We start from the raw sequence: 25,764 nt of genomic DNA, 5'->3' as shown, positions 1-25,764 counted from the left end.
GTATTAATGTACAGAGAAAAGTAGGGAATTTATGTTTTGAATATTTTCAGATTGGTAGCGCCATCTAGCGGCACGAGATGGGAACTATTCCACGACAAACTTCGACGGTTTGCCGTGAGATGGCGCCAGATGTTTCGGTAATTTTATTTATTTAAAAAAACTAAATATTGGTGAATTATTAGTGTACAAATCAACAATCAGAAGTTGAATTATGATAATTACAATGTAAAATTATATGAATATGTTGAAAAAAGTGAAAAATGTGAATATATGTAAAAAGTTAGTTCGGTCCCCGCCGCTAGATGGCGATACTGATTTCGTGTCCATTAACTTGCCTATATGCTCTTATGTATGGGAAGTATGTGATTGCAATGAAATTAATGAATAATAACGAATAATTATTAACAATTATAGTGCTGCTCATTCCTCTGGGGCAATAATGCATCTCGTTTATTACTTAAGGCTGGTTGGTTAGCATAATAAAGTGTGTAGCAGGTTTATTAGAAAGAATGACAAGGTTGTGTTTGTAAAATTGATTTTTATTGTCGCACCTAATCACTTATAGTGTTGTATAAGCAATTTCATCCAATAATAACATCTAAGTTTTAAATGAAATATAAAAATAAGTAAAGTATGCAGACGATTTAACTTCCTCCCACAGAGCCACGAATATAGATGTACAACCACCGTGATGTTCGAATGTCAGCTGCGGTAATTGTACAGAGTTACGGTAAAAGCAAACATTCGTCTTCCTCGGCAAGCCTCGTCAGTTAATCTATCACAGACATCGAGGGAAACACGTCACCCCTGTAACAATAACTGCCGATGATAAAGCCAGAAGCAACGTGATTCATGTTTTGAGACTCGCTCGAATCACTATTTTCCGAAAAGTTCGGCTCACGCTTCGATTTGGTGTCGGTTTTATGAGGCGATGATTGACGAACACCACGCACACCACCTGGCCAGATCGTGTATTCCTCGCGCATTACTGCGGAACCGTAGGCGACGTCAAAAAATAGCGATGCACGAACGTTCCTGCGACATTTCTGAACAAACGATCGCAAGAAAGACGTTAAATTTATTTATCTCAACGCGAAATAAGAATAAAATTCAACTGGAAATCAAAGTGTGGATACATTCTTGAAAGAAGAAATGTATCGTTTCTGAAGGTATGACTTTTTCCTTTTTTAAATTTCTTTCGGTACGATAAAATCCTTTGATGAAAATTCATTTGCGACCAACCTCGAACTCGCGACGAGTCGCTGGGAAAATTCGTCCAACCGATTCTTTATCACTTCTTTCCAGTCAGCTGCGGGGTTAAATCTCGATTAGCCGGCGTATTAAAATTTATTACAGCCACGCTGGTCCGCGTACATGGGTGGAAAAATCACGGGAAAACCCCAAGGATCGCCCACGCCATCCAGGTGTAACGTCTGCGAATCAAGAGAAAGGCCGAGGGTTTCTTTTGCTTCCAACGCTCGCTGCTTTCGTTTCCGCAATATCGAGAGAACGCTCCCTGGAAATCAATTATCGTCACTTAATATTCATGCATTCCCATCGACGTCCAAGAAAACGCAAATGGAAATCAGGGGGTGGAGATTGCGCAGTCGGGGCTCCAGCAAGAAGGATAACAAAAAGACTGGCGCCGTTAAATAATTACAGTCGGCATCGCTGGATGACTGTGCCGTTATAAACAATTATCGCCATCGTGCTTCTTTTCCAGCCACTTTGAATCGACGATGAGTCCACCATGTTTTCGTTTGTGCAATGGCTGTGAACAATACAACCTATTTTTCATGTCTTTCGGGATAAATGAGCTGTTCGCTGCACAAATCGATTAACTCCACCAGCCATATAAAAATTGTAACATCACTGACGATTATTTTTTGGCTATTCTTTCTTATTAATTTTATACGATTCTCAACTTTTTGTTTTATGGAGTCGATCGATTTGTGCAATGGACGGCTCAAACGATCGAGGGAAGATTTTATCTACCTGTACCCGTAAATAATAAAAGAAATCTTTTAAACCTATAGTGGGGGCCAACCCTTTCCTCTTGATTGCGGCACTGGTTCTTCGGACCAGCCAGAAGATTCACGGACGTTCCGCAGACGTTGTGTGCAATTAAAAGTTTCCAGAAACTCCTCTGTCGACCGCTGTTCCGATGATGTTTCCTCGGTTGTCGTCGAGGGACCAATTATCCGAATACCAGAAGCGTTGTTGGCACAATTCGCTCCTACTCGAGGAGAGGTCAGTCCTTTTCTCGACTCTTCAATCCGCGAGAAATTCGCCGGCCGAGTGGGCGGCGATCAATTGAATTCGGATCCACGCGTGGTGCACCGGGATCTTATTATAGATTCATCCACGATCTTCAATGGCGTATCGATGATTCAGCTGCCCCGATCGCGTGACTCACGCGAAAAAAAACCAAACACCTATGGATGCACCGATTTTATGATCCACAAAATCGCGATCAACCGTTCGCGAGACTCGCGAGCATGAAATTCCTCGAGCGTTCGGTCCGCGTTTTGCGCGGGTAAAACAGGCAAGTTTACCGATCTTCGTTTACACGCGAAACTTTACCGTTTCTGGGTCGGATAAATACAACAGACATACCCGAAGTAACTTATGGTTTGTTACTTCCGTGATGTAAAACTGTGGTCTGAATTTATGTTGCACAACAACGTTCTGGGATGCTTTAAATTATTATACTCTGGATAGAAAAGGAATTAATGTCAAAGCACAATCTATCGATAGAAAAATAAATGTAAAGATTCGATGTCTGGACCTTCTAGAGCAACTATGTAGGTCGCGTCGTCTCGAGGAAGCCAGAAAAGATCGAGAAAAAGAAAGAGGCAAACATAGAAAAGTTTCGAGAATCGTTGTGCCAGTTATCATTCCGTAGGTCAACCGTGCGGTACCCATTAGGGTCGCGGGTCCGAGTCACCCTCTCGAGACGTTGCTTACGCAAGGATTCCTCGACGTCGTTCCGTCGTGCATAAACAGAGTGGTTCACCAGTGATTTTCCCGCGAAACGATTCAGTGGCTCATATATGATTGAAAAGCTGATCGTACGTGAACGGAATCCTCGCCAAGATTGACTCGGTTAAGATCGATCTGTATGCTTGGCACAGAATCGACGCTGGGGGCGTCGTTAAGGGTTGGTCCCCGCTCGTAAAGGACACGTTCCGTCGGGTTCCCGCTCCTGCCGATGGGAAAAGGCAACGAACCAGGGGACACGGGGAAACATCATCGCGTAATCGTCGGCTCGAAGACGATGTTGTAAGCCCGTGTCAGAAATGGAAGGAACTGATCGAATATCCTCGGCCATATTGCCAGCCGTCCGATGGAACGGCTCGAGGAGTCTTTTATTTGATCGTGAAACGTTTTGTGGCTGCCCGATATAGATCGCTTTTATTTCTTCATTAGAACGCTTCGACGGGGTTGTAACATCGGCGAGTCGTAACGCCAGGTATTCCGACCAGCTGCGGTTCCACGAAATGGTCGCGTTATGGTCGTTCCACGAGGACGTCCAATTTGTACGATTTCTTCGCTCTTTGATTCAAAAGCCGTCGCGACTTCCGTGCGGCCGGATGTCCGCAGAAAGAACAAATTCCGGACAAATTGAATGTGCCAAGCTCCCTTCTTGGCCACTCGGTGAGTATCAGTGTTTCACCGAAAATTATTTGAATATATACATGTAAATAATCCACTCATCGACACGTGTCGATCATAGTGTAGCTGCTCTTCATCCGAATTTGTATCACCCACCATCTGTTTCCGATACAGCGATTATTTAGTTCATCTGGGAACGTTATTCACAAAAAACATACAGCAATTCCTCAATTTTTTTTCCCAATGCAGCTTTCAGCGGAAGCCCTGGTTTCACTTGAGTTGTTTAAATTTTGTGTTCTTGTAAGAAACTCCAGACGAAACGCCTTACTCTATCCAGACCGCGTTGTACACTGTGCGAGCAAATTCAATTGCATGAATCGCATGACTGCGCCACGCTCATAATTGCTAAAGACCCCGTTGACCTTTTCCGCGATTCATTTCATGCATATCGATGTTCTCTACTCCCTGTGTTAACAAATCAAAGCAAACGTTGTTCAAAACTTGGCTCGATCAACTAATTTTCTTGTACTCCATTTTTTCATAAAAATTGGCACGAACTTTCTGGACAGCCCATTATTACGATACTAATTCTTGTATTCGATATTTCTTATATCACCCTTTCCCTTCGATAATGACTCGTGTCAGTTAATCGATGGACGAGTAAGGTCTGTCGCAGATGTCTCAACAGACATTAATCGTAAGAATAACTTAACTTCGGCAAACACCGTCATACAGAATGATAAATATATAACGAGGACGACGTTCAGCGCAACTCCTTTGAGATCCGTCGTCCTCGGATCCGTAGCTTCTGGGAGGATTTACAAATCCAGGGAATGTAAACCCCAACGGGGAACGAGAACTGGAGAACTTTACTGGCAAATAAAACTCAATTTGTTCGGTATTTTCAATCGGATGCCTCCAGCTTAATATTCCTCCAGACTTCTACAAACCGCTGGAATAGGAGTAATTTTATTTCAACGAGCACAGTCGACGCGATCTTCGCTGCGCCTTTGCGACGCACCGCGACTAACAGGATCAACGTGCACCGCCAAGATGGTCTGCAGTTTCACGGTTCGTTCTACTTTTGCGGTGTCTTCGGGAACCTGACGAGACAAACTCCCGTCTCCATCACAGTTGTTTCGAACAACTAAATTCACTTTTCACCTAGATACACCTTGGATTAGAATATTAATAAATTTTAAGAAATGTACTTAGATATGTGTGAAGAATTTGGACATTTATTTCGTATCATACGTGATTCTAAGTTCTTGGACTATCGAGGAATTTTCCTGAGGGCACTCGCGAGATCAATAACGGCTGATTCCGCGAAACGCGAAAGGAAAGGATCGTCTAATTTTGGCAAAGCCGGCAGCCACCTTCGATTTCCGATCGCGTTCCGCAACGCAACGCAGCTCACCATGTTTCAGAGACTTCGTGCCGGGTTTATCGTCGTGGGTGTGTGTTGGTCCGTCCTGTTATTCGTTTATTATGCCAGCCGGTTTGGCTGGCTTATATTGTGCCGGCCAGCGCGTTGTAAACGCCCGGCTGGCGCTGTTCTCGAAAATCGTTGTCGATACATCCTCCTCGATCTCGCTCGCGATTTCATTTTCCTCGCTGTCGCGCGAGCTCGAAGAACCTCGGACGCGAGAGGACGCGAATCCAATCGGGATTATCGGCTCTAATTAACTTCCAAGTGACGCGACTGGGAAGAATTAGTTGTTGAAAAAAGGCGAAAAACTGTGAGCTTTGCAGAAAATTATTTGGTAAATAAATAACAGTGGCAGGAAACAATGGACTCTAAGAAGGTACTTTTGTTCGTAAGGTCAAGGCCATAACACTATCGTAGAAGGTGAAATGTTTTAGTTTGAATTTTAAGAGTCGTGAAAATATAGTGCACGAAGACAAGATATGGAAAGTGACGCAACAACCTAATCGTTTCTTTAATCTACTGTATTATCGAGCACTGTCGCTAGTATTTCTGTACAATTTTCTCAAGTATCGAATCGAGTTTTTTTCTTTCGCGAAAAAGGTGGTGAATAATTTATCACGTCAAGTATGCGCGGGAATTTCACAAAGAAATTCGGTATCGCGTTTTACGCGATGCTGGTGGTCCAGTGAAAGTTTCTGAGAAACGTGGTATCCTTTCTGGGAAAGAACGAAGCCACCCGATGGATCGATCGAGCGATAAAATGCGAGCAAGAGGTCTCTTCGTGGCTCTTGGAGATTTTGTTCGCTCCTCGATGGCTCGTGTTGTCGCTTGAATGCGGAACGCTTCAGGGATCGAATCACGAGGCGACTCTGATGATCTATGCCCGAGAAGGAAGAAAGGTTACTCGGTGAATCCGGCGAGATATTTCCATCGCGGAGGATTATTTGAATCTGTTGGGGAAAGGTGCTCTATGTCATTGTCACGGCCATGCCTCTCAGGTCGGAAGCCTCCTCGTCGAGGGACACCCTCGATACTGCCACCACCACCACGGTTAGTGCTATTTCACTTTCAGACACTGTGTACCTTTTCTTGATACTTTGGCTTGGCGACGATTTCGCGATTTCTCCTTCAGAGGTGTTATGTTGACAACAAGTGGAACAACTTTTTAAATAATTATATTCAAAAACAGTGCAATATAGCTGAACATCGTTGGATATAGATACTCGTGTATTTTAACGAGTATGTAATTAGATCGCTATGCAGGTTGCGTTTCGACGTGTCTGACCTATGAGGTTCATTCTGCTTATCGAGAACGGACCAGGACCCATTCTATCTGACTGATCAGACCCTTATTCTGCTTTTCTAATTACGAACAATTTTTAATTTCAAAACTTGACGAATAACTATAGGTGCAAATGATTATCTGTGTTTCTTCCTAATTCTCTCAACTGTTTTACTTGTAGACGATAATTCAATCGTTATGACAAGCTGAGATTGCGATTTCTCTATCGAGAATTTTAGTAGGTCAACGTTTCGAACGTAATCGTTTTAAAAGATATAGCGTCTACTAGAAAAGTTTTGGGAAACATAGTACCGACAACCGTTTTCCCGCAACTCGGTCTTTCACGAGTGAAAATTTAGTACAGTTCGATGCGACTTCCGTTCCGGCTGCCGGCGTTAAGCTCGGATCGCTTGAACTTTCGCAACGATCCTTTTAGAGTCTTCGACAAGCTTCGAGGTGAATGGGTGCTCTTCCCAGCTGTCATAAAACTGGGTTCTGCTTCTTTCAAAAATTACTCGAGTTTTAGACCTAGTAAAACATCCAATGAAGACAAGTGGCTACTCGTATTCGACGAATAAAATTTTTCTTGCGTATGGTGAAATAAAATTCACGAATATTCCTTTCATCAAACTTACGCACATACCACGGTGCGTTGATCGCGGTTCTAAGTATAATGGATTGTGGAGATTCTAATTTTTGTTATAAATATTTTAACTACTTTAGTTTCAAGTACACGTTTAAATTCACCTCAGCTAGGAAACTCAACTATTAGCACATTCTAGCCAAAAGTTTGCAAGGCCTTCGCCAACGACAACGTTTACACGTTTCGTAGATCAAAAGACACCAAGGCTTCTTTCTACCCATAAGAAAGTAATTTTCATGGTTGCAGGTATAGTTCGCGGTTTATCCGTCGAGATCATGCCCCGTGTTCCATATTACGTGGCTTTACTCTACGCGTATACTGCGATGGTCGCCTCGGGTGCTGCTCGCGCAGCTTCCTGACGAAACAGATCGCGAAGCAGTTCGCGTCTGAGCAGGGGCTATCTACATCCGGTGGTAGTTAAATTTGAATATGATAATAATAGGAAAACGTCGGTACACGCGTGCCACGTGCTCCCGGTCCCGTAACAGCGTCGAATGCAGAACAGGCAGCGAGGCAGGTTGAAATGGAGCTGTCGCATCGATACCGATCGTTATATCCGAATTTTACGTCGTCCATCCCTTCGAAGGGGTATCTTTCCTCTTTTTATCCCTTGGACAAAAGCCGTGATCGACGAGCAGCGTGGTTGAAGAATTCTTTGTTCAGCGTCTCGCGAGTCGAACAAATAAATTCGGTCTTTCTCCACGGTTATATTTCTAGCGCTCTTTGTTCGAATCGAAGATAAACATACTCTCGCGCTCGTGGGAGGCCCTCATTATCGCGTAATCCTCTTTTCATATGATCTTGCATATCGTGAGCGCTTTGTATTTTTCATATCGTTCCTGGGATCGTTGGATTCGCTACTTTGGATTCAGATCCACAGAACTCGAAGTTATATCGCGTAACGTGTGTTTTGACCGAGATTCGGCCGTGGATCTGGAGAAAATGAAGCAACGCGTTTGCAAAGACTATTGTCGCTGACCCGTCGCACATCCGACATTATTTTGCTTTTAGTCTCGTGCTGAGTATTTCTCTTTCAGGATCACGTTTTATAGCCAACTTTTACCTAACCTCGTCCATCACGCTGTTACGTTCGCGTTACACTCGCTACGTTGATGTATATAGCCTATTTTCTATGATATATAAATACGTTGTCCATTGTTTCGCTTGTTTATTGGCATGTTTATAGCGGGCCGTATAAAAATTCTAACGAGCGCAATATACGACAAAATTGGGAAAACTCGTTACAAATAATCGAAGGTCTAAAGCTCTATTTCAAATGACAGTAATAATAATTACGCCATTGTTACGCACGTGTATTCGGAATTACAATTCCCAAACTGATTTTCATTGTGTACCTCGATTCGCGTAAACAGAAATTTATTTCGTTTACTCTGTTATAAAATCTATGTACAATAATTTTTTTTTCATATTATTGTACAACACGTTTAATATTTCGACGCTTTTGAAGGTCATCATAATCTGAAGTTTCCAACATAAAAAATTACCAAATAAAAACATCATTCCCAAGACCGACAAGCTATTCCTCACCTAACTTTCACCAACGAGCACACTTTTTTCTATTTAAGAAGTCGCGAGAGTCTACCTAGCACGTAATTCTCGATCATCCATACATGTACGTGTCTGAGACGAACCGAAACGGCATTACACCGGCTCGAAACAGGCGAATCGCTAACCGGATATTTGTCATTTGTTGACAGGACGAGCGACGACGCACCGGAAGATACGTCGCCGGCGGTGCTCTGCTCGCGGTCACGTTGCTCGCTCTGCATCATGCTCTTCTGCGGGACACATCAACCATAACTGGGGTCTGCATACCAGCCATAATAATGGTGTCCTACATTGTCTGGATTCTGTATTCCGCCCACCGGGACAGGCGAAAGGTAACGAGTTTTAAATCGCATCCTTCTTTTCCTCAAATACAGCCGAAACGTTGGAGGGGTGCGAGGGGTTCCGTACCAGAGACACTGGAAAATTGCCAGTCGGTTTGTTAAATGTTTACAGAATATTCTGAATCGAAATTTCAGCTCGAACTGCGGGGTTGTAGTTCGTACGGATCAATCGAGTTGGCGTTACGCGGTTCAAATACAACTATAGCGAATTTTTCGGTGTTCCAGCGAAATTCTGGCACGTTATTGTTGTATAAATGTTGAATTCTCAAAATGGTCTTGACATCATTCGTTGGAAAATTCGAGTTGAATCCAGGGCCACAAATATAACGTCAACTATCAGTGACAGGAATTTCTTTTTTGACATGGCATGTGTTTAATATTTCTACGATAATATTTATCGATTCGAATTCATCAAGTACCATAACTCGTTTCCCTTTTAAAGAATCCTGCACCGCGAGTCCTCAGTTTTGTTTCATAAAATTCCTCAGATTCAGGTTTAAGATACTCTTCATTCCAAGCTCACGCCTCGTTTGCAGCTTTGCTGCTCCATCTCTCGCTCAGTCGACACTTTTTGCGTCACCGACTCAGCGGTTTATACAGATTGATTAATAGCGATCTCCTCTCCACTTTTTCATCGAACGAAAGGGCAAACGAGTCCGAGCGAAGCTGCCCCTAGAAGGTTCCAGCGAAACGCGTAATTGAACCGGGGCTGAAATAAACGCAGTTTAGCAGCAGCAGAACAAAAATTAGGTTTTGGTAAATTAGAGAGCACGTGCACGTAAGCGACACATTCGAATGAGAATATTTTTACCCTCCCCGGTCAGGTTACTTTTAATCTTGTAATAGTGACGCGAGCTGGTTCGGTGCGCCCCTGTGGAGCTGAAAATAATTAGATTGGCTGAAAACCGAAGTGATTCGTTTCTGAAGAATCGATGTACGAACGTGGATTTCCGAGATTCGTCGCGAATCGCAATCGATGCGTAAGAAGAAACGCGTGGCTGACGGCATGGTTCAATGGCGTCTACGAAACTTGTCTAAATGTAAGAAAAGACGAGACAATTTTTTATTTTTGGCTGAATATCTGTAGACTGCAGCATGAATTGTATATTTAAAAAAGGTATACGAAAATATTTGGGATAAAAAATGAAGTATGCCATGCATCGAGGGAGAAGTAGGTAAAAAGTAAAAAATCAAGGTATATCATTCGTAAAGAGGGTTAAATTTTGATATTACTTCTCGCAGAACGAAACGATTATTTATTCTACATTGATAGGGTATTTTATGTTCGGTAAATTTTCACAACTAACGAACGGTTACCCGATGCTCCCTTTCATATTTTTTTATTTGCTCGAAACGTTGCGTCTGCCCCGGTTCAATTAATGCAATGGAAAACGAAATGTAACGAACGGTAACGAATATCGCAGACCATTTCTTCGCCATGCGCAACGGTTCCCGTGCGAATGAAAATACGGCTAACGAAATGCACGTAGACAAATAAAAATATTTCACGCTGATCAACCTCGAGCCGTTCATTCGATCGTTTACATTTTCAAATAAAAACTTGAAATGTAATATAAAAGATGAGGTGGCGGTGAAGAAACTTGGAAAAGGAAGAGTAATGTAACGAAGACGTGGAAACGTGCGGTATCTGGTGAGAAAATAGAAGCAGAAGAAAAAAAAAAGGAAACGATTGAAACAAGCAGAGTACAGAAAGTCTAAACTAGAACAAGGTTAGTTGATAGCATAAAACGAGGTTATCTAGTAGCAGGTAGGATTCGTGATTTACGAGGACAGAAAGTAGAGCTAGCTCGGCGAGTCTGTTTGTCGCTGGAGAACTGTGGGAAACGATATTTTTAACGAACCTCGAATATTTTCTCGTCACATCGGAAATTAACTGCTCAAGTTTCGCGACACTCCATCGTTAATAAAATTTAATTGTAACAGCTAAACGCGGTAACTCGACTGAAAAAAAGCAGTCACCTTTTCGCCATCGTTTTTTTCACAAAAGTTGTATTAACACTCGAGAAGAAGAGATTTACTGGCAACTAGCGAGAAAATTGCCATTTTCTCGTCTTCAAACCGGGAGAGCGCACAAAGTCCTGCCCGCGGGCCAACCCAGCTCTTTCGGTTAATTCAGTCCGTTAAACGAAGTTAGAAGTACGTTGAAAGATCTCTATGAAAAATACGAGATTGCTATTGTAAATGTAATCTAATTTATTTCGTTTCAAATGCTAAACGAATGATACACCTTGGATAATGTATATATTTCGCAAATATTACTTTTCCCTAACATCCTTACTTACCCCTAATATATTTAAAATATACTTACTCGAATAGCTTGAAATAAATATTCGTCCCTGTTTAATTATTCCAAGTACTGGAACGGTAATTATCGCGAATATTCATCGGTAACGATCGCAGCATCCGCGGGGAAGTTTCAAAATAAATGATCGGAGCAGCCCCGTCTGACTTCCCTTGATCTCGACCAAAGTCCGCGCGGCGCCAACGTTCCTGGACGCATATTTCGTATCTACAGGACACTACGGAGCGTCGAACTGGTCGGATCGACGTCCAGCGATTACTTTGATCTGGGTTGAAGTCCGAACGGCGCCGACGTTTCCGCTCGAATATTTCGTATCCGCTGGAAAAGGCAGATCGCGTTGAATTTCTAAGACTGAGTTGGCCGTTAATAATAACTTGCAAAAGCATTCAATGATATTCCATCGATTGTAGTTACGTAAAAATGTCGAAGCTCACTTTTTATTTGGAAAGTTTCAAAGCAGAATCCCTTCGAGGTGAATTAAAATACCCTGATAGGGGTTGGGTTACTCCGACAGCGATTGCGAGCGACAGGCCACCCTTTACTTTATCAAAGTGTGCGCAAGGAATCGTTCACAGGCGCGTAACGTGCTCTTTGTTCGATGTGGTTTCGTGCGTGGCAATTGGGCGGCTCTGTTCGGTTTCCTCGACGTTGCACGAGCACCATTGAACAGAGAAACGCGGTCCATCGGGGGCCGGGTACCCTTAACTAGCCACGCACGAGACAACAAGCGAGACGCAAGTTTCCGTAAGCTGAATTCTGACCGGTCGCAACTATGTTTCTAGGCGTCTCGGTTCGCCATGGCGATGCGGCTGACGGAAGTCATCAGTGTCCCACCTAGATCGGGTGATGCTGGGAACAATACCAGCGCCGGCGATCGACGGAAGGATCGTTCGATATTAGCCTACGGCGAGCGGGAATAACGAGAGAATCCTGCCGTCTCTTCCAAGGACGAGGCTGTGCGAGGATGACGATCATCGACTCCCATTTGTTTCTATTCCACGTGGCTATTAGCGATTAAGACATCTTAAGTGAAGATATATTGGGTTTGTTCGGAAAATAATTTCGTATTTCGTCCACCAGAATGATTAATTTTTCGTGAGTTGCGTTACGTTATTTTAAGTGAGAATGGAGGAAAATGTATGTTTATGCGCGCGAATGCAAAAATATATCAAATACTTTCACTTAAATCTCTATTCTTTTTCTATATCAGCAAAACGTTTAAATTTGCATAAACATCCGCAGTCTAGTCATCAGGAATGGAATATCAAGTACACGATTGAATCATCCAATGTTTTCAGTTTTCGCGCAACAATGTTAACGAATACCGATAACTTCACCAGATATGGACAGTTGGCGTGTGCGTTAAATAATGCGATCACCTTTGATCACCGTTATGCAAGTAGGACATGTCCAGCTTAATGGACACATCGAAGCAAACATGTCCTCATGCAAACGTTCGAGTATTTCGAGCTGCGTGGCATGGATATTATTTATGGTTCGACCTAATCCTCTTCACTGACTACGTTCTTAAAAATGGCGTTGTCCCAGTACTTTTTTACACTATGACCGGACTGTTTACACTACATATCGACAAATGCACGTTCATAAAGTTGCATTAAAATCGTGCTCCACCGAGGCGCTGGATTTATGCAGCAAAATTATTTGCTCGGTCGGCGTTCGGGGATGGGATTATTTGTTTATTCGCCGATATGACGCATACGGAGTACACTTTTTGTTCACGCGCTACCCGACGTTCCCTGTTTTGCGAATAAATTCGTTTAGCACGCGGATAAATCGTGAAATTCGATGCAATCGCGCCTTCTGCCAAACGTCCCGCCAAAACTCGTAATTTTCTGCGATTCTCGTGGAAATTGGTAGTCGTATCTTTGTGACGTTGATGCATTCGATCTTGGTGAAGGTGTATGGATCAGTACACCCCTATGTCGTTCGATATCCAACAAATATTTACCTAAAAAATAGTATTTCGTTTAACTTCTACCAAAAAAGCACTTGCAATCTCGATATTCCGAACGTAGAGCGCACGGCCAGAGTAAATCAACGCGACTCGCATTGGGTCAGAGACATCTAACGATGGATCAATCTCCGGAGGTCCGATCCTTCGGAGGCAGAAGGTCGCACGACGCTTCGCGGAAGCCAGGGAATCGATTTAAATTCATTATCGCGACTGAGCCAGCGATTCGTTTTCGTTTCACCTCGTAACGCATACACGGCGCGCGTTCGTTAAAAGCTACGCGACTCGCCCTGTTTCCTGTGGCTTCTTCGTCATCTCTTATTTATTTGCACGGGGTCGCGTAAATTGCGGTTATAAAGAGTTATGCGGTGTATTACTGGCAAAATACGGGTCGTGTTTAACGTGAATCGCCGAGCAGCCTCGTTATTTCATTATCTCGTTCTAGCGACTCATGCATCGGTGATGAGGGCTTTCTCTTTGGCGAAAATCGGCGCGAAAAATTCGCGAGGGTCGTAAAAGGAAAGAAAGGGAAGCCCCTGTGTTAATTGTTCAATGTTAAGCGGGTGAACGTTCAAGATATTAAGATAAGAGACTTTTTTCTAGCTTTTCTTGTATTTACGTCCAATCCCCCGTCGCTGTACTTACCAGCCAAGAATGTAAAAGGAAAACCACTCGGAGAAAGGAACGAAGAAAAAAGCCGGGATCCAGCGACATTCCAGCGCTTAATAGATGGCGCCCATTAATTAGGAAAAAGTATAAAGTGACGGTGTAATTCATTAGCGAGCTTCGAGTTGCAATTCATTTTCGTCGCTACGCTGGCACGTTTTCTCCATTTCTTTCTTATCTCTCAATTATTCCTCGCCTGGTGAATTAAACGATCCCGGGAACGCAGAAACAAAGCGAGAGGGGGGTTGAACGAGCTAAGGGGTGAATTTCCCGCGCTCGAAATAAAATCTCCTCGTTAACAACGGGGTTAATGTCAACCCCGAGGAGGAACTCCGCCTGTTTCACGCTCTGACTGACTCACGATCTTGCCATCTCCATTCGAACATTTATGTTTCGACGGCCGTTCTTGGCACGAGATACCCGCGGTTCGATCGCGGATTTCTTGGCCTCGTAATTCAGCCGAATTCCATTTAGGCGGGTTAATTAGATTCGTCCAGCTCAAGGCACGCGATCCCAGCATCCATCCTTCTTCCATGGTTTCGCGACTAAATGCTGCGTTTCACCCCTCGATCATGCTGCCTCTCGAAATTTGGATCTCGCGGTCGAGCACGAGAAATTAAAAGAGACTTGGCTGTCGAATCGCCATGAAAGGAAGTCGTTTTCCTGACCAAAGCTAAGTTAACAGTTTTCTGGCCGATCTAGAACAGGATCGATCGGCACCGTAGTGGCGATGTCGAGGCTGGCTTGGCCCATTCCGAGGTAAGCACGAAGTTCCGTATTGTTGTGGTAATCGAACTGGCGCGAGGAGGGTGGAGGTGGGTGGTTTCATTAAGCGAGTAGCACGCTAAACAGTCCGTTACGACGCAAGTTCGGTTTTATACGGAGGAAATGTATGCGTAGTCGCGGGCTGTCGGGATCTTGACGGCCATTGTACTCGGAGTTAACGAGGAAAGAGGGTTATTTATCGCGAAGATACTACCCTCTCGGGGAAGAAATTTGCTGACGCCGTATTTTCTTCGCTCGCTCTAACCAAAATCGCGTATCTCAGAGGGGGAGTACCAGCTCGTTAAAGATGAACTAACACCTTCGTTATCCGCGCAGGTGTATTCTCATCTCGCTTACCCTTAAAATTATGTCGCCTGCGGCGGTGCTCGTTAGGTGGACAATTTTAATTTGTCGAGTAGCCCGCGAGAGCAAATGAGGCGAAACGTTTTCGTTTCACCTTATTTCTAAAATCGTAAACACCGAGTGAAACATTCGAAGACAGTGAAAAATGAGGTTTAAAATGCTGGACGAGTTATGCAACAGCTGAGTCACTCCTTCGCAGTGGAAAAGTTGAAACTTCCCCATAATTGAAAGTCACGAGTAGCTTAGAAAGGGGTGAAATTGTAGGGTGGTTGCAGCAGCTGCCTGAACAACAATTTGAAATTCCTGAAAGAAAGAAGGGTGAGTCCGCGAGTCGCTCACTTGTGGAAATTCCGAAGTATACCAGACGAGGGTTAACCCTGAACGTTATCCCTGAACTTAATATTGTCAGGGTGCCTCGGAAAATACTACTGCTTCAAAGTGACAAGTGAGAAATGTTGCCCTTCGTTATGCCAAAATGAGTCTCTGGAAAGCTAGACTGTTTGTTGGATTATGGGGTTGGTTTATACTAAAAAGACCATTTTGGTCTTAAAAAAACGAATTTCATAGAAGTGGACTCGATAGTCACAATAAATTTCAAAGCGTTTAATTAATACAGCACTACGAGAACAAATTTCTAAATTTGAAATTTCAAGGGTTATTGTCACAGATCACAATAAAACGGTTGCAGATGGATCGCTCTGGAACAGTTTCAAACAATTTCGTTGTATCGAGTGGGTTTGACCAAACAGCCACCTTCGCAGCTTCATACAGTTCTCATGTATTTCATGAGAGGAATTCGCTACCATCGCCTCGTCGAAACAGACCCAGTATCTCTGACACAAAGAGACGCCTGATATCGAATCCCTTTTCATCGTGCGACTCATTCGCCGTAGGCGAATCGCGTGTCACGAACCAGCTGTAGCGATTTGAACCTTACGATGCGTCGCGATATCGTTGTCAAATTTGGTCGAACGCGTTTCGCTGTTCATTTCATTACGTCTCGCGCTCGAAATGCATTAGCGCCTGTCAGTATCCTCTTCGCCCGTACGCCCGTGTTACGTTACGACTGTATTTGGCCTGAGCGCTGCGATGAAATTAATTGAAAAATGCGCTCGAACGGTGGTACGCATCGTGCCTGGGGAATCGAATTAAAAATCAACTTGTTAAGACAGGGAGGCAAAGTGTCGCGGAACTGGTACGTCAAACTCATTTTTCCGCGATGGCCAATTTGTGGTTTGTGTCAGTGTCCATGGGGTGGTGCGCGAAAAATATTCGATAAGGACTATTGTTCGACCATAGGGTCACTCGAAACGATAGAATACGTAGCACGAAAAGACAATGGTGGAGGGAAAGGATTCTGCTCCTGAATGGAGGGAGAAATATATTCTTAGAGGTCTCATACTTTAATAGGTTTTATATTTAGTACAGTATATTTATTTGATTCCAATATAATTGCACTAGCTTATGTAGAGTTTACCGCTACAGTCTTACCAAACGATCATTGAACGCAGCCAACAAAAGGGGCCAGTGACTTTGTTCACTGTCGACAACGGTAATCGCGAGAAGGGTAGAGAATAATTCCAGCGGCACACAGAGAGTCTTTAATGCGCGGATGCGACAAACGAGCGCATTAACCGGCAACTGAATGCGACGTTACGTCGGACGGAATCCAACCGAATTCCGGATGAAATCTGGAATTGTCTGATGCCGCGCATGCTTTTCATGAATTCAAACCAGAGACCGATAAATCTCATCGATCGAATCGCTCCGATTGTCGCAGCTTCCAGATAGTCTATCACGCGAAATTCCGCGTCCTCGTTGTTAATATTGCGGTGCGCGACTATTAATTGCGCATTGAACATTCGTCGGTTTGCTATACGTCGCGATTCTACGGACTTGACGAGACAGTAGCCATGGTAACGGTAAACGAAGGTCGTGCCTTTGTCCGGCCAAGCGATAAAGGACGTTTTCAATGTTTAACTTGAATCTTGACCGCAGCTGCGGCGGTTTGACGAGACTTCAACAGCTCCCACAGAAGTTGGACGAAAATGTTGCTTTGTAATTCCAATTCCTCTCGAAAGGAGTTTCTCGAGTCGTGAGTGTTATTCCGCGAAATCGATGGCACGAACACTTCGTTCGATTCATCGCACGAACAGCGGGCGATGGAACATTGAAAAAAGCTCTCAGGATCCATTATTTTCGCCTGTTCGTTGCTTCGCGACGGGTGATCGACGCTTAGATGCGGGCCGAGAGACGTTTCCATTGTGCTTTATTATACGCACTTACGGGGAAAGAAAAGGTTTCTGTCGTTACTGCGACGCAGTCTTCCCTGCTAATTATCCTCTTTGCTTAGAAGCATATTATGTTTCACTTTCTCTATTGGAAATGGGGTATAATGAAATAATGAAATACTAATTTTATTGATTAACAGTTTTGATTTTATTTCTAAAATTTCACAAATAAGCTGAGATCTTTTCTCTATGAGGAGTTTGTAACTAAAAGGTAGAAAAAATATCTAGATTTTTGATCTATATTCAGTCCATTGCCTCTACTATATTCATCCTTTTTTCCAAGTGCAATGACCAAGATTCCCACTTTGAAGTAGCTCCAAGATTATCCAACGATTCAGCTTAATGCTTAAGAATATGGAACGAGGGTGCACGGAAGAGGATAACAACGGTATCACGCCACCCGGGGATTCGAATTTAAATAATAATGCGACGTTGTTGTTCTCGGAGCGTTAAGTCCTCGATTCTTAATGAAATTCTCCGAGCGACGTAGCATTAAAACGCGTCGTTGAAAACACGTTCTTCAGAGACGACGCAGCGCATAGAAAGAGCGATTACAGGACGAAGGCGGGGGGAATTAAGTCCCGTTCGCATTTGGATCCCGAGCAACCCGGTGTACGACTTAACTCCGTACTAAGTGATCGAGGGCTGTTCGTTTTTCCAGGAGAATCTTGCAAAGCTGGCTCGGGAAATATCGAGAACCTACGCGGAACCTACATATATCAGTTTTACGACGCACTTAGAGCGAAATCTGGGTTTAATCGCAAACCTCGGTGCCCCGATAAATTACAATAACATCCTCCTCCCCTCTCTCAAGAAGTATTCTTTTTTCCACGGACGGATCGCTTCGTTGCGCCTTCGAGAAGTCGCAGATTGTCCTCGTGCCACGTTTCCACGCGAAAATTTAACTCGTTCCACGTGCGACAGGTATGCATCGAACGCGAACATTGCATTAAACAAGCTGGCGTGTACCGTAGCGTCTATTAATTCGCGAAGCGTCATTTTACCAGTTTATCGAACGCGCACTGACGGTTCCTCGTGTTGACGATACACAGGATGGTAACGCACTTATGGACACGGTGCGCACCAATTGGCGAACGTTAATTATTAATTAACGGACGTACACCAGTGCCCGTTCCGTTCGAGAAACACGATAGCCTCGCACAAGGATGCTAATCAGGATTCCCATCCAACTTTCGTCGTTTCGCCGAAACGAGTTTTAGTTCTTAATTTCTCCTCGAACGAAGATTAACGAAACGTGTCTTTGAATGTGTAAGTCAATTTTGCAGTTCTGAATGATCCACAAAAGAATGAATACTCTCGGAAGGGTGTTCTCACCTTCAGCGCGATATCACAGCTGAACCGTCAATAACGAAGCATCGAGATCGAAGGTCGAGACGTCTGGGACGCCTGAATGATTTCGCAAACTGTTCTCCAATCGAAAGGTTACAGGTGTGCGTGTATCGGCAATTTCTTGGTTCGCGAGAAACGAAGTTACCTTTAATCTCTTTCTGCTCGACAGATCGTTTCGCGATGCACTCCAGTTTCAAACAATTTGTATCGCAATCGAAAGATGACGCGTTTTCCGTACCTCTGTAATTCAACAAGCATCGCGTTAATCCTAATATACGAAAATTTATTTTTGTTTCGAAACACAACGGCTTAAAAAGCAAATCCCTATGTAATTTTATAATTTAATTTTAACGAACGTTTTTTCTGGTTCTACGTGTCCATGTATAAATTCAGTCAAGGTTTTCGATATCATAATTTAATAAATAATACTCGTATCATTTACGGGTTTTCAAAGAAAACTTTGCAACAAAGCATCGAAGCATCCCTAAGAGACAAATATCAGCTTGTTCGCGACCGCGAAATTATTATTATTTATTTTGTACGCGTGCAAGCTAGTCTGCGAATACTTTCTTTCATTCTTTTTCTCGTCTCGTTATGTCTGCAACGAAGCAGACCTATGCGAATTAAAAAGGAAAATAATATCCACTGTATCCAGGCTACCGAGGGGGTTTAGCTCTCGTCGTCGATAAATCCAATGCTCCCTAATATAATACCCGGAAGAGGACCGTTCGCGCTTTCGTTTTTCCGCTGTTCCGTTCACGAGAAGCTTTTTACTTGAACAGACTGAGACGACGTAACAGCGACGCCGACGTCGCACGGTACATTATTCTTCACGAAAGATTAATTCGAGCCCCTGAGTTACGATAACGTAAGAAAACGGTCCCAGTGATAAATCTGTACAACCAGGACGCATTGCGGGCTTTATCAGAAGCTCCGATATAACTCGAATTGGAAAGATTGCGTATCGATTTCGCGGACTCATAAACCAGATTGGAGAGTTACCTCTAGAGGGGTGGGAAGAGGAGATTTGAAAAATATCGTACGTAGATATCGTGGGGTAGAGAATTCGGTTCTTCGTCTATTATGCATACGTTAAATATCGCTCAAACAACCGCCTCGAAGTTTCAGACGGTGAGATACGCGCGCGGGAATTCAATAACGAATTAGAATACTAAGCGTACGCGACAAATTTCAATGTCATAATTGATACGAAAGTTGTCTCGTACGCGGAGGTGCGGGTTGAAGGCAATTAACAAAGTAAATTAAATGCCGTGAACCGAACACCGAAAACACGCTGCAAGAGGGACCGGGGGCGAACTGTTTCAGCAGTGGCGGGCACGTATTGCCGAGATAAAGTTCAAAGTAGGCCAGTGTGTTCTCGACAAGAGAGAGAAAGAGAGAGAGAGAGAGAAAGACAGACGAGCAGTTGTTGCATCGGAACAACGTGTTGGAAGTAAACACTTTGCGGGACTCAGCGCGGCTGTACACGGAAGGTGTTGTTTTTGCTAACCGTTAATTAGCGAAAAAAACACACCGCGAGACAAATTCCGTGTGAAAGCTCGCGTCCTCCGTTACCAGGCGAACGATATCAACGCTGGGCGACGGGATAACGCCGGGATATTTATGAATTTCGCAAATTTCTGAGAGATATCCGTCACGAAATGCGTCAAGCCGCGTGTGTTCTAAAACTGACAGACCCATATGTATGCACATGTATAACAGCGGGGACATTTATGCATGCGCGTGCATACGAGCAGCTCGCAACACGAGTATATACGCCCGGTATGCCAAGACTATGAATTCCTAACAGGATCATGACACGAGCCGGTGCGAACGTGCGACTGAGCGCTGTCCTTGCGATTAGCACGAGCAGCAGCCGTAAGCTCTTTGACGGGGGATCCTAGGTCCATTATTTTTGGAAGAGATTGGTGTTGAAGGTTTTCACCTCTGGACACTGATCGAATTAGTAACAACACACCGGGATTTTTCTGTTGCAGGGTATCAACGCCATTGCTGGATAAAACGTGACTCTAACGATCGAGAGTTGGCTATACACAAAAGGTATTAAATTATATACAGTCCGTCACATAAAGATTCGAACACTGATACAATCTTCATTTGTATGCTCTATATTATTAGTAAATGTAGTATATACATCTGTTTGTTAGGCGTTTGAAGTCCTTTCTTTTAGTGCTTTTATTAGAAAAAGAAGTAATAGCGAGGACGACCCCTGATCGCAGGTCCAGGGAGCAGATCATTTAATCTACGGATTCTTGACGTCTCCGCAAGCTTTTGATTACGGAAAATGGCCTTTGGGACCACTTGCGTTGGACAGGCCTGGCCAGGAACAATGGTGCATCGAACCACCGAGGGATAATTTGCCGCGAGGCCGTCGGGGAATCCCGAGCAGGCGCCGCAAATCCACGATTGTCTCCGTAAATCTAAGCGTAATCCTCCCTTCCGCGGGCCCTTGTCGGGGCTTGGCACGAAAATTCCTCGCAGGACTTTACGCGTGGCTCGAAGCAATCTGGCGAATACGCTTTCGCCACCGATATCAGTCTCCATCGCGGAATTAAGTTTAATTGGTGCGCCAAGGCGAGCAACATTCGAGCTAGAACGCTGAGCGTGGTAAATAATCTGTTTACGATAGCCTCGCGTTACATAATTAGGGAACATTACAGGCACGAGTTAATGGCCCACGTATTATGCAACAATCAATTACCGCTGGATCGAAATTTAATACCGTCTTAAAATCGAGCCATTGGCGCTGTTAAAAACAATCCATTCGAATAAACAAGGGAGGAATCAAGTATCCATTAACGAGCCAAATGTCGTTGCAGTGGTTTAACTAAAAGGGAACAATTTCTTTTAAAAATAATTTTATTTAGCCCTGGTTAAACGCGGCCCCTGGACGCCACGAACAACGATTCCATCGAGGACGAGGCAATAACTGGAGACTTTTATATCGGTGTCAAGTATCCTCTGAAATTTTTCACCCTCGAAGCGCCCACCTTTCGCCACGGTTCATTTCCTTCCTACACGCGACGAAATTTTATTATACGACTTAACGACGACCCGTTTCGAGAAGCTTGCGTTACAAGCTCGCCAAGTGTCAATTACATATTATATCGTCCACGCCCTACGTGCACCGGTTACCGAAAAACGACCAAAATTTCCACCAGCAGATCCGATTGGAAATGTCGGACACGTATATCGCGTGGTACGTGCACGATCATTCCCCCAAAAAAGAACTGGAAACTTCCGCTGAGGATTAACCGGAGCGTTCGCGAGCAACTTACAAGGGCCAGGGTGGCGATAGAAGGGTCTTCTACCCTCGTTACAGGGTTGCAATGTTACGAGCGAACTTGCACGTGTTCTTTACTATTTTTTGGTTCTTTTATTTGAAAGTTTTTAAACCAGAGCATTCTTGTAAATATTGATTGCTCGGTACCAATAATTTGTCCCAGGGATTAAAATACCTAGACACAGACCTGGCAACCTATATCTAGTGCTCGAAAGAATTCGAACACGTACTGCGACCGCAACTTTAAGCGGGACGGCAACTCTCGCAACCGGGGAAAACTTGTAAACCTTAATTAAGGAAACACTCGAGCTTTATACCGTCCAAATTTCACGTGGAATTTCTCATCCGCGTTTTTTCGCGGTTCTTAGTGTTCTATATCGCGGCATTAATCATCGAGCTACCAGAACAAGGCGTATTTTGCGCAGCCCAACCGACGTTTCGTTGTAATTAAAAGCGCGCCGCATCGAGGGCGCGCTCCCTGGTTATTTAATGTCGGCGCAATGCATAACGGAGCAAAGCGTAGGACAACGCCGACGCTGGTATATACAAAGTACAATGTACAATGGCGGTGCGTGGACGTAATTCCACGTCGTTTTTCTGACGCCAAACTTTTGCTCGACCAGAAAGAATTCATTAAATTTCAGGCGCAGCGCCGCTGTCACCGTGGGCTGCGAAAAAATTGAATTAACCCTCGAGTGGCGTCGTAGAGCACAGACGACCTGGCTAATATTTGCAAACGGGAAACAAATGCGATGCGTAAGTTATAAATCCACCTTGCGTTGGGTCTTCTGCTACTTCGTTTAAAGATTAATTAATTAATTGCGTCACAAAGTATCGATACTTTCGAAAGTCGGAAACCCCCATTGAATAGAATAGTTATTTTTTCCATCCTCTCCTAAAACGTTCTGTACAATTTTACGAGCTACAACGACAGCGATAAAGCTGCCAGGACATTTAACGTAGCGCAAGATTCCCGCGTCATTAGCGCATCGCTTATTGCATCAAGCGCGAGATCTTCCCCGCGAGGGAACAGGAAAATTAATGAGATCTAACGAGAAACACGAGCAACTCGTCACGGCGGCGTAAATTTTATTCCGAAATGTTTTCGAAAAGCAAGGCGAACAAGCAGCTTCGTCCACGGGTTGCCAGGATATGCGTAATTTCGAAACGCAACGGGAATATTAATGAGCGCGCGCGTCGCAACGCCGAACCTCGAATTACGAGCGCTCTTGCGCCGCGATAGGAATATTTTAAACGTTTGGAAAAAGAAGACAAAAAAAATTGTAAAGTAACGTTCATAACGACGGAACTAATGCGTTTTAACATCTAATGAAAGGGAATAATACATCTCGACTCGCAGCTGCACGATGCAACGTAACGGGATCGTTAACGATGGCACAAAGAGTGACGACACAAACTTGCTTGTTTATGGGGCACGTTTAACGAAACATTACCATTCGAATTTCCGCACTTTTGCCTCCGTCTAATTATGAGAGCGTAATTAAACAGGGGACGACGTCGGAAGGGTAAATGAAGCACGATCGACAAAGCAAATATCGGTGTCCAAAGGGGTGCGCGACGTTGGACAATAAGCTCGTGACGCGATATTCGATTTCGTTCGGGAACTGGACACAATCAGGATCAATTTTAAGTTCGTGCATTTTCGGAATTCTATTCTACACTTGAATGGGGCTGCTCGACAACGTTGATTGCAAGTTTCACGATAGGTCGCCAGCGTTTCGTACGCGAGCATTTGTAATGTCGTTTCGCGTTATGCCCCTGTTCTCCTAATTACTCGTTATACGAGTAATTGCGACGGGAAGCATTCGTGAGAGTAGAGAAATTTAGCAACTTCGGGTTAATGTATTTTAACGTTCTATTTAATGTATTTAACGGCGACCTGTTTGAGTTTCAACGACTGCGCCACGGGAAATTATGTAGTCGGGGAGTCACTTGTGCCTTTGTCACACGCTAAGATATAACCACAAAATTGAAAGTTTCGCGTGCTGTTTCCGCGTGGGTACGAACATGTTCCTTACGAACCTACGTATTCTGAATTTTTACAAAATCAAACTTCTTGTACAATAAGTAAGACTAGTAAGACTAGCTTTAATGAAACAGTCGATCCGATTTTCCAGAGAACCCAATAAATATGAAAAAGATATAATTTCTCAATCTCTTTTTTAAGGTGTAAAAAGACAGCGTCGCGGTTCTATAATTATCGTAGAAAGCAGAATCCAAGAAAATTTCAGCCGACGTAACGTTGATGCTCGCGTAGAAGTTTTCAGCGGAGCTTTTGTCCACAGCGGGCGACCCTAATAAACGAACAACGCTCCCTGGGAAGAACAGTTGTCTCCGTCTTGGATGTGTACCCGGAAGTTAGAGAATCAATAGCATTTCCGTCCCCGCTCGCACTGAATTTCCTGCGACGAAATTACCTCGGCTGACAACGCGATCAAAGCAATGCGATGCTTGTTCTCGTTTTCCCACCGATACCGTTTTCTCAACGCGAATTTTTCCCAGCCATTTCTCGATTTACTCCATACTCTATCGGCGAACTCGATACTGTTTATATACCGGTGATTGTTGCTCCTTTCTCACTCGGTTAGATTCGAGGAATCATACTTTAAAAATAAGAAATAATAAAGTAATTCTCGTTCATTAAATTTAATTATATAGCAACATTATTTTCCGTATGGAACGTCTTTTTTTATCTCGCGTCAGTTGGAAAGTAATAAAGGACAGCAAATTGGATTTTTCGTTTGCAACGAGATAACTTTTCCCATTTATTTTTGCGCATTGTTTCGGTAAACATCACGTGAAAAGTTTGAAATTAAAAAATGTCGAACTCTTTAAACTAACTTTAGCTATTCGAGGTATAAACACACTGTTTCGAAAAGCAATTGTCCTTTGGCAGGTTTGTCTATGGTTTCTGTTCGCGCGAGAAATGGTAGGGTTCGAGAAGCATCGGTGTAGTAAAAATTAGAGCGACACAGATGGAACAAAAAGGCCAAATGAAATCCCTTTCTCCGTGGAGAATTGAATCTCGGACGTGGGAGCGTTTAGTAGAGCTGACGATGCCACGAAAAAGAAGGAAAAACAAACGGAATCGGCGCGAGGGCGACATTAGGTCGTTTCACTCTGTTGCAACAGGTTTCAGCACCCGTTGAAACGATTGCTGCGGCCTATACCTACAAGCGTTCGCTCTATTGTGCAGTTAGTTAAGGATCCATTCTAGCCTGGACATCGAAAAACGGAGGCGCTTTTGGAATTCGATAACACGGGAACTATTTATGATATTAGTTTGAAACTTTGCACCGCCGCATACAGATTACAAACTTACGCAAATTCTTTCGTACGAAAATGCATAATAATTTCGAAGAGGAAGGGAGGGAATGGAAAGGATTGAACAGGAAAATTCACGTGTATTTTTGGAATTTTATGACACGGAAACTGTTGATGAGTCAGTATCACACTTTGCTCCACTGCTCATAGATATTATCGAGTTACATACAATTTTTGTCTACAATAAAAATGCCCCTCAAAAAAGGATATCCGTGAGGGTGACCGCTGATTATATGCAAATTGTCAAACGGAAACCTGTAACGAGCTGAAGGGGGAGGAGAACCGCGTCGACTGGTTCCTTTTTTTTAAATCGTTTCTCGCTCGGCTAACAATCGCCCGTCCGGAAATTACTTCTCGCAAACGGGACAAGCGTCACTCTCGAGAAAATCCAATATTCGCGCGACTTTGAAATTTCATCGACGCGTACCGACAATAAATTCGCCACTCCAAAAGGTGAAATGACGTTCAAACGACAACGACGACGACGACGACGACGACGAAGGTCG

At 43.8% G+C, this 25,764-nt stretch overlaps 1 protein-coding gene and 1 long non-coding RNA gene across 3 annotated transcripts; one reads left to right on the top strand and one right to left on the bottom strand.

Moving 5' to 3' along the window:
- Positions 1–565: 565 nt before the first annotated feature.
- Positions 566–3,733, bottom strand: LOC128880727 (uncharacterized). 2 transcript variants are annotated; one of them, XR_008457900.1, is made up of 3 exons: positions 1,243–3,733; positions 902–1,046; positions 566–807 (listed from the first exon to the last, which is right to left on the bottom strand). It is a non-coding gene; the product is annotated as an uncharacterized LOC128880727 (long non-coding RNA). The 2 variants fall into 2 exon arrangements; XR_008457901.1 differs by having other exon boundaries at positions 566–1,046; positions 1,243–1,516; positions 1,661–3,733.
- Positions 3,734–5,240: 1,507 nt separating this feature from the next.
- Positions 5,241–12,370, top strand: LOC128880726 (uncharacterized). Its single transcript, XM_054131091.1, has 3 exons — positions 5,241–6,094; positions 8,688–8,870; positions 11,985–12,370. Exons 1-3 carry the CDS (start codon positions 6,032–6,034, stop codon positions 12,120–12,122), a joined length of 384 nt encoding a protein of 127 aa, XP_053987066.1. The 5' UTR covers positions 5,241–6,031; the 3' UTR covers positions 12,123–12,370.
- Positions 12,371–25,764: the final 13,394 nt, after the last annotated feature.

The sequence above is a fragment of the Hylaeus volcanicus genome, chromosome 8 (assembly GCF_026283585.1).
Source record: "Hylaeus volcanicus isolate JK05 chromosome 8, UHH_iyHylVolc1.0_haploid, whole genome shotgun sequence".
Classification (NCBI taxonomy): Eukaryota; Metazoa; Arthropoda; class Insecta; order Hymenoptera; family Colletidae; genus Hylaeus; species Hylaeus volcanicus.
Note: the sequence above shows the minus strand (reverse complement) of the source record. Positions and strands in the feature narration are given on the sequence as shown.